Below are 12,548 nucleotides of genomic sequence, written 5' to 3' on the forward strand. Positions count from 1 at the left end.
AGCTTGTCTGAAGAAGGTGTTTTTTACCTGCTGCTGTTTGTATGCATTCAACACGAATTCTTAAAGAAATCAAAGTCTCTTCTGGATTCTTCATAACATGTGTGCCGGCAGGCAGCTTAGTTGAGCTATCTGCGACCGTTGCCAATTGTAAGCAAGGTGAAGAGATCCAGCATCTCACAGAGCTATATTTGCAGCCACAGGCCCCGGGGACAGAATATCTCTTGTTAGATATAAAATGACTACTGACGGGGCAGCATCTGACCAAAAGACCAGTCCATCAGTGCCTCCATCAGAAAAGCTTTACCATGCTCCATCTGCTGTCATTGCTTTATACATCTAACAAGAGAGGACAGTATGTGATAAAGACAGGGCTCTATATAATTTGATATGTAAGGGACGGTACTGTAAATAATAAAAATAATAATAATCTTTATATAGCGCTAACATATTCCGCAGCACTCTACACACATTGCCCCCGATGGGGCTCACAATCTTAATTCCCTATCAGTATGTCTTTGGAATGTGGGAGGAAACCAGAGTACCCAGAGGAAATCCACGCAAACACAGGGAGAACATACAAACTCTTTGCAGATGTTGTCCTTGGTGGGATTTGAACTCAGGACTCCAGCACTGCAAGGCTGCAGTGCTATCCACTGAGCCACCGTGCTGCCCAGTGGGAGGGCTCAATGTCAGGCAGCAGCCGCAAAAGCAAACAAGATTTGGCAAAGTCAAAATCCATCAGATTCAAAGCTGCTCCTGAATCCACAAATGCCTTAGCGGAAAATGTAGACAAGGAGCAGATCAAGGTAACAGCCAAAAGAAACTTAGGCTGCACACTGCTCATCGCAAATGAATGAGCAAAACGAGCAGACTGAAATAGCATGAGAAGCATCTCCACAAAAGAAGCACAACTTATTATGCCTTCTAAACTCTTGACGTTGCGCCCTAGACAAAACCCCATCACATTGCATGGGCTCAGAGGTTTGTTTGAAAGGCGACACCACCTCTCACGTAGTTTTACGTTCTCGTAAACGTCAATCAACTTGAATGGCCAACGACATAGAGTCGTCAAAACCAGAAGGGACAGGAAATACCACCATAATATCCTTTGCGGATTCTGCCAGACCTTTCTGAAAGACAGCTGCTAGGGCATCATCGTTCCATTTAGTAAGGATCGCCCACTTTTGGGATTTTTGACAATATAACTTAGCAGCATCTTGACCCTGTTTTAATGCCAATAAGGTTTTCTCAGCTTGATCAATAGCATTAGGCTCATCATGCAATAACCCCAGGGCTTGAAAAAATGCGTCCACATCAGCCAGAACAGGATCTCCGGGTGTCAGAGAAAAGGCCCAGTCCTGGGGATCGCCACGCAGTAGGGTGATGACAATTTTAACCTGCTGCACCAAGCTCCCCGAGGAGTTAGGCTTCAAAGCAAGAAATAGTTTACAATTATTCTTAAAGTGCAGAAATTTAGACCAATCCCCAGAAAACACATCAGGAGTAGAGATCTTTGGTTCTACAACAGATGATTGAGCGAGATAAGCAGAGATTCTCTGCACTTCAGCAGCGAGCTGCTCAACACGATCGGACACTTGCTTAGTCTCCATTAAGGAAAAAATCCTCCTACGGCCGCAGAGAAAAAAAGAGGAAAAAATATATAAAAAATTCTGACACTTTTTTTTTTACAATTCTTTCCTTCTTTTGAGTACCCTAGAGTCTGCAGTTTTGGCCGGTGATTCTGTTATGAATGGGTCACCGAGGAGGAAAGTGCAAAAGGCTATGCCATCCGAACACCAGAGAGCTTGGTCACTCATCGGATTGCAGACCCCTAATCTTATCAACACAACTAGCAGTAGTCGTGGAGCGTTCCTACGATGCCCTAGACACTTCGTCACAGCCGGAGGACTAACTAAGCCTAAAGACAGAAAGGTGAAATCTAAACTGCCCCGGAGCAGACCCCAAAGGAATAGACAGCCCCCAAACATATATTGTCGGTGAGACAAGATGAAGCACAGACACAGACAGAAAATAGACTGAGCAAATGATGGGGCCCACACTGACTAGATAGGACAGGACAGAAAAGGCACTGTCTGCAATCACGCAAGAAAATTAAAATTCCAACACGTCTGATGTACAAAAATACTGAGGTTTAAACAACCTAGCCCCCACTATATCAGCACTCAGGTGTGAACTGGTGGCAAGCAACAGGCTAATACAGCAGGGGACTGAGCAAACACAAGATGCAAAATACAGGGCAGGAGCCAGCAGCCCCAGGGGGAGCAAGCTGACCCCTGACAGCAAGGCAAAAACAGATGCAAAGGGTTTAGCAAATGACACAGCTGAAAAATGCAGGATCAGGCAGGAGACAGATATCCTCAAAAAGCACAGAAAGGAGTATCACCGGCGGTCACTGAGAAGTCTGCTCGCTTATGTACTCCCAGTCACCACCCCCACTCCTCCAATCATCCTCTGCAGCTGTTGGATTAACATCATGTTGACCAGCTCCACTACCAGCAGTATCCACCAGAGGGAGCCTTGCCTCAAAAGTCAAATTAAGAGAGTTCACAACAGTGACCAATCTGACAAGTCCTAGCACCAAAAACCCACCCTGGTCACAATTTCCTTAATTGTCTGCCTTATCTGCTTTGCCTCTCTGCTTTGCTGTTTTGGTTGTTTGCATACGTGATTGTTACCTCAGCCAGCCTGAAAATGGAAAAAAAAAAAGATAGGGAGACGTACTGAGCAAATTCACTGTCACTCTGTTTCCGGTCCTGCTCTTGGCTTGACCGATGATCGCAGAAGTCTGAACTGTGTCTCTCCCAGTGGGCAAGTGGGAGTAGAGGCTTGATTACTCTGAGTGATTTTCCAACCTCTAAGTGGTTGGTGACTTCTTGCCGGGTTCCCACCGGACATCACCTGGCTAAGGTGATGGTGTTTTAGCTGCAGCATAGGTTCATAAGTTATACTGGTGGAAGGGTAATTATACTAATTACAATTACCGTGTTGATGTGACTGAGTGATTGCTCTCTCCCTAAAAGTATGTTTTGCCCAGGTGTAGACTTTTCATCTCTACAAATCAGGCTGGCATATGGATAGGTAAATTGTGAAGTGTTTTGGTGTCAAGGATTCGCAGTATTTGATGTCAGTGCCAGTTTTGAATTCATTCTGTCTTTTGTCTTGTGTATGATTTGCCAGCAGGAGGCGTACTAGCATGTGGTTAAAATTTTTGAATGCATTCTATATTTTATATTCTATATATATGTTGTGAAATTGGAGACTTGGTTAACCGGTTTTGTTTTGCATACTATAATTATAAGGTTAGTTGTTAAAACTTGTTCAGATAGAGAGAGAATTCCTTGAATGGTAATAGCTTTGATTTGTACAGATATTTTTGGTAGTGTGAGATCTGAAGTTTATTGTTATTTTTTTAATGTTTTACTAATGTTGCTACATTTCTCTGTGAGATGGCTTTTTTTGGAATGTTTTCAAGCAAAAGTGTTGAGGAAACAGATATTATAACAATTTATCTGATTATGCAGTTTCTGGATACGCAAGACTTGTGAAATATTCAAGATAGCTAGACATCACTGTGCTCACTGAAGACCCCTTTTACTTGGACATAAGGAGTATATACCGTATTTTTCACTTTATAAGACGCTCCGGATTATAAGACGCACCCCACCAAATTTTGAGGAGAAAAATAGGAAAAAACGTTTTTTAATAAAATGGTGGTGCTTCTTATAATCCAGGCGTCTTATTGCTTACCGGTCTGTCCCTGGGTTGCTGTCGCACACTCTGTCCCCGGGGTGCTGTCGCCCACTCTGTCCCCGGGGTGCTGTCGCCCACTCTGTCCCCGGGGTGCTGTCACCCACTCTGTCCCCGGGGTGCTGCCGCCCACTCTGTCCCCGGGGTGCTGCCACCACTGCTCTGGGTCCTCCGGGTGCTGCCGCCGCGCTGGGTCCCTCGGGTGCTGATGCTGCCGCCGCCGCGCTGTGTCCCCCGGTGCCTGCCGCCGCCACCGGGCTCTGTCCCGTGCTGCGTGGGGGGCTCTGCCGTTCCATCCATGCCTGCGCGGTGGCTTGCTTCCTGGAAAATGGCCGCCGTGCAAGCGCAGATGGAGATCTCGGCACTGAAATCTCGGCAGCCCAAAAAACGTATGTTTGCATTGTAACACGCACCCCTATTTTCCCCCCAAATTTGGGGGAAAAAAAGTGCGTCTTACAAAGCAAAAAATACGGTACATACATCTTTTACAGTCACATGTCCAACTGTTCATAACCCCGTGAGAATTTGTCTCAAGACGCACACACATGTCCCTCAGATGTATTCAGAATTCAGATGATAGAATGGGTGGGAGTAGTCACTCGATATCTATAAGACAGATATGACCCATAGTGAAGCAAGGAAAGAAAATGTATGTTAAAAACCCTCCGATTTTGAAGGGATGAGGATTAGATAAGAAGGAATGGAAGAAAGTGTTAATGAGTAGAAAGCAGCGTTCTAGTCTCAGGTACTATGAGGTCTTACAGGACCCTGAAGCATTTTATATGATGGCAGAGGAGGTTAGGAAAAAAGGGATGAGGAGAGGAATATAGCAAGATTACTGAATTTTATGCAAAACAAGTATTTCCACAGGAAGATGTGTCAGTTGCAATATCTGCATTACATTCATTTATACTTCTTATATACATTCGCGATGACTGGACATGTGCCAGCTGTCAAACGCAGAATGCAGAGTATCTTGAGACTTGTTGTGACTGTCAGATGACCAATCCGAGTAGCCCTACCTTCTTACCTTCTTTCCAACTATTTATATAGACGGCACGCCTTATGCTACATCCTGTCCAGCATCTGTTATAGTTTTATTAATTAATGTAGTTTATGAAAAGAATAATGAAGAAAAAGATGAATATGACATGGAGGTACATGATTAAACAGAACAGGAAAAGACAGGAAGCAACAGTTCAGACGGATAATCTATAGTATCCATCGTTATATGGTGGACATCATCATCATCATCACCATCATCATCATCATCATCATCATATTTTAAGCCTCAAAGCTTATACTCTCGTACACAATCTATTTCATGCAAAGACTCCAGGAAATACCAGGAGACAGATACTCTAGTAATCAGTTTGTCAGACCTCCCATTCTCCAGGATGTCATGCAGGGAAAAGGAGAACCTGTGGATAGTTTCTTCCACCGATGTAATAAAAAGTTTCTGGATCTCATATTTGAAATGCAAATTAGTCCCCAGTTGGAAGAAGTTTTGACACACATCAACACCGAGCTCCAGATTTTAATAGGGTACTGGCATACTGATTCCACAACCCATGAAAGTACGTATATTCTTACAGTCCACAAAAATACAAGAGGGAAACAACATCTCTCACCCAGATAGAGGTTGAGGATACTCCGCTCAAATGACTGGTAGGTCCCGATGCAGTCAGAAGTGTAATCAGGAACATTGATCTACCTGCTACAGAAATATGCATTTTTTTTCTTTTTACAGGATAAACCTGTAGGTTATGTGGGCGTTGAACTAATGGCATTGATCCCAGAATCGCTGTGGGCATGATACCCGAAAGATAATGGCAGGCTGAAAATCCAGTTTGTAAAGGTGGGGCCGAAGCCAGGAGCTTTGCTACCAAGGAAACTGCAATATCCACCCTCCATTTCACAATCTGCAATTATTTATATCAAGTACTGCATGATACATGACTTGTTTGCTGTCAATGAAGTTATAGTACTGGACATATCTATGGTGCCAAACCTACACACTCTGTTTTTTTATCAATTTTATTTATTTTTCTATGATTTACGGTGATTGACCTGGCCAATGCCTTCTTCAGTTTACCCCTACATGCTGCAAGCCACAATCTGTTTGCTTTCACATATGAGTGCCAGCAATTTATTTAGACTATGATGTTTCAAGGGGCACAACATAACCCCTCTATGTTCACCCGAGCCATGATTACGGTTCTGGAGTTTTGGAATAGGATACATTCCACTGCCATTTTTTTACAGTGTTGAAAACAGCCAAGCCAATACTGCTTTTTTACACATGCAACCTTTTTATAACTATTTTAAGGTTAACCAAAGAAGGCATCAATGGGTTTTATATGCTAAATTGCAATCACATCTCCACAGCTCTAGGACTGCCAGGCTATACTGAACTGTTTTGTCCGTTTGTCATGAAGAAGCCTGACCATGTAACTGGAGTCCTAACACAGCTTCATATAGGAAGACAACGCCCTCCTGGCTACTACTCTCCCAGACTTGACCCAGTGGCTCGTGAAGTCCCAACCTGCATGAGAGCCGTGTTTGCAACCTATCTGTGCTGGACAAAGCTTCTGACATCCTTATGGGTCACCATTTAAAGATCCTGGCCCAAAGCACCTGTCTGACACCAATGTCTGCAATGCCCTACTCTGCTTCCGGACAACGTCACCATCTCCAGATGTGCTGTCTATAATCCAGCTACTCTCCTACCTCTACCAAAAGGGGGGAGGAAGACGGAGGATGAAAACCACGTGTCTGACACATTAGTGGAAGAGGTAGTCGACTCTGAAATGGCTCAACGCGATTGTCTCGCTGTCTAGAGGCAAGAGAACACCTGGAAGATCCTGACCTGACGCTCTTATGGTATGCAGACCAAGAAGGCCGTTCGCACACTGGTATAGCAGTAGCTACAGAAGATACATGCTGCCAGCAGAACCACTGCCTACATCCAAAGCATACAAGACAGAAGCATACAAGAGGTTCACTCTACATGAAGCTATGACCAATCTGGAGGGAAAGAGACATCATCACGGCTAACGGAACACCGGTCAGACACTACAAAGCCATACAAGAAATAATGGAGTCCTTTTTGATGCCAGGAAGAGTTGCGGTGGTAAAAGTAAAAGCACACACACTGGAGGAACTTCAGAGGAAGCAGTGGGCAACAGACTAGCTGAAGTAACAGCAAAAGAAGCAGCAGTGATACCACCTGACACAGAAATATTTAATCTGTACTCTAATATGGACCCAGAAACAGAGGAAAAGGGAAAACCCGGGAAAAAGATGTTCTGACACTCCAGAAGCAAGTATCCAAGGAAGAAAAGAAGAATGGACCTGAGATGAAGTTACACAGGATGAAATACGCCTAAGGATGAACAAGGCAAATTTAAGGCTTCGAACAAAACTCTACATACTTGATGCTACACAGGAAACAGGGGAGTCATAGCATAAGCGTTTAGTTTTTCCCTTGGGTCACACACACGCACAAATACACATACACTAGCAGGGCCAACAAAACTCAGCCCTATAAGATTCTACATGTAGATATTCACAGCTCAGGATTATATTTTGATCACTATAGTTGTCTATATGCAGACTGAGTTTTAAAAACATGTGACTAAAATGCTTTTTCAAGTTTTTTTTTATCCATCCCAGATCCTGAGGACCTAGAAGGAGCCCACCAGATCCTGTCCGATGACTGCGCCCTCATCACCAAGAGGTTCAACAGACGTACCCTTGAACCTAGAGATGACAGCCCGTTCCAAGTCCTGTCAACTATCACAGCAGTCCATGGGTCCACGCTTCCCACTGCAAGGCAATGCCGGTACCAGAGTCCAGTGGCGGCTGCCACTCTTCATCTGTCTGGCACTTATCCTTTTTCTAGCCCAAGGGGTAGTCAGTCACCAAGTGGTAGTCACTCATGAGAAGGGTATACTGACATTCTGGTATAATGTCTCCACCCCAAGAGTAACATATCAATTTGACTACTGTCTCATAGTAGAATGTCCAGGTCCCATGGCACAGTTTGACATCTGGTTAAGTACATACACAATTCATCTGTGTCACTACTGCTGAAACAGGGGAAGGTTCAAACTGTGTTGGGTGACACACTGGTGAAAGTGACTGGAGACATCAACCAGCCCAGGCCCTACAATTCAGGGACAAATGGGGAATAAGCCTATTAAGCCGCATGACCCTGTCCAAAGCCCCTTTTAAAGGCCAGAGAGCCCTTCCAGGCCTACCCTTCCCAGCCACCCACTGCCCCAAGGAGGGATGCATAGTTCTGTACCTCACCATTGAGAACCCCTCAATGAACGACCAAGGGCTATATGTACTAGGTTCAAGTACTAAACTCTGGAGGGAGAATGTTGACAAAAAAGGTACATTTTGGCCAAGAAGCATAGATACCAATGAGGGCACACAGGGGGCACCTGACAAATTCAAAGTCGAGAACAAGACAGCAGTTATGTTTAAACCCACCATCCCCGTAAATAAGAATGCAAAGTGGATAAACTACCAATACTATAACCAACAACGGTTTATAAAATACACTGGGGATGCCATAAAGGCAATTATTGACTTATTAAGTTTACAATAGTTATTTTATGTGCTTTGATCATATTTGTTTTAATTTTATGCTGCATAGCTCCATCCCTTAAGAAAATGATGATGACGACCATGGAAACTACAGTAATGACCATGCATGCCGACTTTGAAGAGCCCCTATATGAAAGATACTCCAATGAACCCATGAGAAGAATGCCATATCCACATCCCCCGGAATATGTCTGCCTGAAGAACACCTGCAAGGGAGAAACTAGGATCTGACTTCCTCTTGTGCAAAGTCCGTTAGGATGTTGTCCATCTACTAGAGATGGGTTGTCTCGTGTATACCGTGAAGATTAGTTAGTTAGGTTCCAGTATTGTTGAGATAGGTAGGCCGGGAGGACAGATCGATAGGCTCGACGAGATTAGGATTTTGATTTTGCATATCTTCAAAGGGGGACTGTTAAGGGGAGAATATATGGCATATGAATATATACAAGAATCAAATCTATAAGTTTATATGGACGCCTTGCTGAATATTAGAATCATGTAGTTTTAAGATATTTTTGGTCCTCTAAGGGTGTGTAGGGTCGGTGGGTCGGACTGGGGGGGTGGTCCCTCTGTACACCGTGCAGTAATGTACAGACACAAGATGGAGGCAGTTTTCAGGTGCAACAGGCCCAAGTTTATTTACCGCCGTCTGACTGACGGCTCTGACAACACACCGCAATTCCTTCACGGCCCTCCGTTTCCTGGCCCCGGTACACACACACCGTACTTTCACTTGGGACGTAGATCCACACACCGTCCCTTTCTCAGCTTAGTGACGTTCCTGCCAGTTTGGTCACTGTGGCCACCTTAGGCCTTTACACCAACAGTAATTTTACTGGTCAGCTGTCGTCGTCAAATTCGGTATGCTTTCCCTCGGGACCTCGTCTGTACTGCGGTACTTCGTGTCAGGACCACCCCCCTGACTTCTTCTCTCCTCAGTCCCCTGGGTGAGCTTTCCTCAAAACACCCACTTTGCCACAGGCTCCTCTCCTCTTGAGCTCCTCCCGGGGACTGGAACTTTCTGGAACCCTCCTGTCAAATTTATAACTTTCCCGGTTCCCTGTAACTCCGCCCCCCATGACCAATGGTTTCTAAAGCCCTAAGCTGCTGTCAAGTCCTGAACTCACACTCCTCCCTGCCATCTTGTGGTCAACCCCAGGTACTGCACATCACCTACACTTTCCTAGCTATTTCCCCACTGTCATAACTGCTATCTGCCTAAAATGTGTAAACCCTCCTTCCTACTTGCTGACAAGTCCATCCGTCAGGTCACCTTCCCTACACTCCCCCTTCTTTGTCTATTGTCATCCTCGATAATCTTCGTCCCTGCCTGCGTCGTTCTGAAACTTCCCCTACTTTCTGTTTTCGGACCGGTGGTTGGCCAAACCCACCATCTGCGGGGGCCGAACCAAACCGGGAGCACCATGCTCTGAGCAGCCTACCACCACTCGCCAGCGTGCATGCCACATGACAACTTTCAAGTTGGGCTAGGTACACCCGGATTCTCTCTACGGCGTGTACCTTCCCCTACTCTCCCCTTCTGTCGCCTTCCACTATCCGGCACGCCATGATTGAGGCCTTACGCCTACCAGATCATTGTCAGCGCCCGCTTCCTGCTTCGGGAATGTCCGTGATGTTAGGGACCTGACTTGGGACTTTTGCCCATCTCACATCTTCCATCTCTTTGGTAACAAGTCATGGTCGGCGTCTCGGTCACACAGACCCTCTCATCTCGTAGACCCCTTTGGTCTCACACTTCCTTCGGTCACACAGACCTTCCCGTACCCGGACCTGTTACATTTTGCTTTTGGACATTATATAGCAAAACAACTCTACAATAGCACAAGTACCCCCTTTTTTTTCCTTTTTTTTTCATTTACTGTTTTTTTTGTTTTTTTTTAACCAGCATGCAACAAAAATCACAAAAACATAACAAGTTTCCTCTCCCCCTTCCTTAGACATTGACACTCCTTTTCTTTTTCTTTATAGCATCCCCTTGATGTCAGGCAAAACAAGGAAAAAACAACAACATTCTCTGCCACTCAGGGCACAAACTGTCCCCATATTCTGCATAAACGTTGCAGCGAATTCCCGACAGTCCACGCCATCTCCTGGTGGCTGGTATCAAGGGACCCCACAGCCGTGGAGCTCCCAGGATGCAGGGAGTGTCCTTAAAGTGCTTTCTACGGGGGCTCATGATCTTCGGGTTCGGCGAGCACGGCTATCGCTTAGTAGCCATGGGGGCAGTACTCCTTATAATAGGACACCAAGTCCCCTTCTTGCAAAGCTCAGCCATGGTGAATAGAGGTCACATTTAGATAAACTTTCTGGCCGGTAGCAAGATCTCGAATAAACCCGTATCCCTTTGATATATTTGTGTATACAAGCCGTCCCAGAGATCGTGTAGCTGCCATGCCAGCCTCTCCCTATGTATGGAGCAGGTTCCACATTTCCTGCTCCCTGGCTTTTTTCTTCTTTATGACCTCCGCGACCCAAACGGAGGGTCCGGTATAGGCCCTAGAGTCCGGTGGGCGGGACTTTGCCGGGGGTGAAAGCGGGGCAGAGGCGGTCGTTGATGTCAGCGGCCCAGCAGCCGCTGGGGCCGGGCGGCGGGCAGGGACAGCCATATTTACCAAAGAGTGGGCCACAGGACCCGGTAAGTAGGCCGCAGCTGACTCCAGCGCCGGTATAGTCACGGCCGCGGGGTAGGCCGCACCCGGAGTTCCAGACAGAGCCGGAGTAGCTGCCGGTTTCTGGGGTGAAGTTGCTTCTGAAAGGGGAAACACAGCAGCACCTTCCGAAGGCAGGCTCTGCACCAGCGCTACCGAGGGGGGTCGCTCAGGGCCGGGAGCGGAGGCCCTGCTCAGCTCAGCGTAGACAGTAAGGGCCTCCTTGGCCAGGCTTTCAAGGACACAGGGGGCCGCATGCTGCGACTGAGTGGTGGGGGCTGCTTGCGGAGCCGCTGGCGGAGCCGGGGGAACTCTCACCTTCCCCGGCGCCGCGACCTCCGTCATATCTTCCCGTGGCTCCCGCAGCCTCCGTTCTTTACCCCACCGTCCGGCGGGGTTAGCCTGCAGGCTCAGAGGCTCCGCGGGGAGACTCTCTGATGGTATCTTTGGCGGCCGCTCCCGCGGGGTCCGCAAGGGCTCCGCTCCTCCACCCGAGATCCAACTGCTTGCCCGTGACTCTGAAGAATTGGTCTTCTGGCGAAGCTCGACCTCCCGACGCCATCGCCACTCCAGGCGCCTGATGCCTCGACAACCACAGCGTCGCATCCCGTCGGTGCAATCTTTTCCTCTGTGCCACTCCCTCTGCTGGGTGGGGCGATGGCAGGCTTTTCCACCCATCTGCCTGGGTCCAGTATGTGAGAACGTCGGCCTCCTGGTACATATCGCTTCCCCCAGGGGTCCGTTGGAGGGGGTCCCAGTCCATCCGGAACGACGGCAAACACCTGGATCTCTCTCCTGCATTGGAGCAACACCGCCATCTTGCACAGAACCTGGTACCGCCCCGGATTCTCTGCCAGCACCGCAGCTCCACCACAGCGTTCCCAATTTATAATCCACAGGTTAGTGATTTGTAATCCACAGGTGTTTAAGATCCAAACAAAGCAGTCCAGTTCCTCCTTCATCTCTCAGAGGTAGGCTTGCCGCAAAAGATATCGTATTAGCGGCGGTGATCCTGCTGACTACGCCAAGTGTAGGGTCGGTGGACTGGACCGGGGGGGGTGGTCCCTCTGTATACCGCGCAGTAACATACAGACACAAGATGGAGGCAGTTTTCGGGTGCAACAGGTCCAAGTTTATTTACCGCCGTCTGACTGACGGCTCTGACATCACACCGCAATTCCTTCACGGCCCTCCGTTTCCTGGCCCCGGTACACACACACCGTACTTTCACTTGGGACGTAGATCCACACACCGTCCCTTTCTCAGCTTAGTGACGTTCCTGCCAGTTTGGTCACTGTGGCCGCCTTAGGCCTTTACACCAACAGTAATTTTACTGGTCAGCTGTCGTCGTCAAATTCAGTATGCTTTCCCTCGGGACCTCGTCTGTACTGCGGTACTTCGTGTCAGGACCACCCCCCTGACTTCTTCTCTCCTCAGTCCCCTGGTTGAGCTTTCCTCACAACACCCACTTTGCCACAGGCTCCTCTCCTCTTG

General features: G+C 47.3%; 1 protein-coding gene across 3 annotated transcripts in view; it reads right to left on the bottom strand.

The window, feature by feature from the left end:
* The window catches only part of LOC141060134 (calpain-8-like), a 77,401-nt gene extending 71,857 nt beyond the window's left edge, over nt 1–5,544 (bottom strand). For 2 of the 3 annotated variants that reach the window (XM_073556418.1, XM_073556415.1), the window contains exon 1: nt 5,400–5,534. Coding sequence is in view for 1 of the 3 variants with exons in the window: in XM_073556415.1 (XP_073412516.1) it covers nt 5,400–5,501 (102 nt within the window). In the remaining 2 variants the exon portion in view is untranslated. Of the gene's footprint in view, nt 1–5,399 lie in introns of all 3 variants that reach the window. The other variant, XM_073556417.1, reaches the window with a different exon arrangement.
* Nucleotides 5,545–12,548: the final 7,004 nt, after the last annotated feature.

This window comes from Dendrobates tinctorius, unplaced genomic scaffold (assembly GCF_039654945.1).
Source record: "Dendrobates tinctorius isolate UK_male_01 unplaced genomic scaffold, ASM3965494v1 ptg000232l, whole genome shotgun sequence".
In the NCBI taxonomy this organism is placed as follows: Eukaryota; Metazoa; Chordata; class Amphibia; order Anura; family Dendrobatidae; genus Dendrobates; species Dendrobates tinctorius.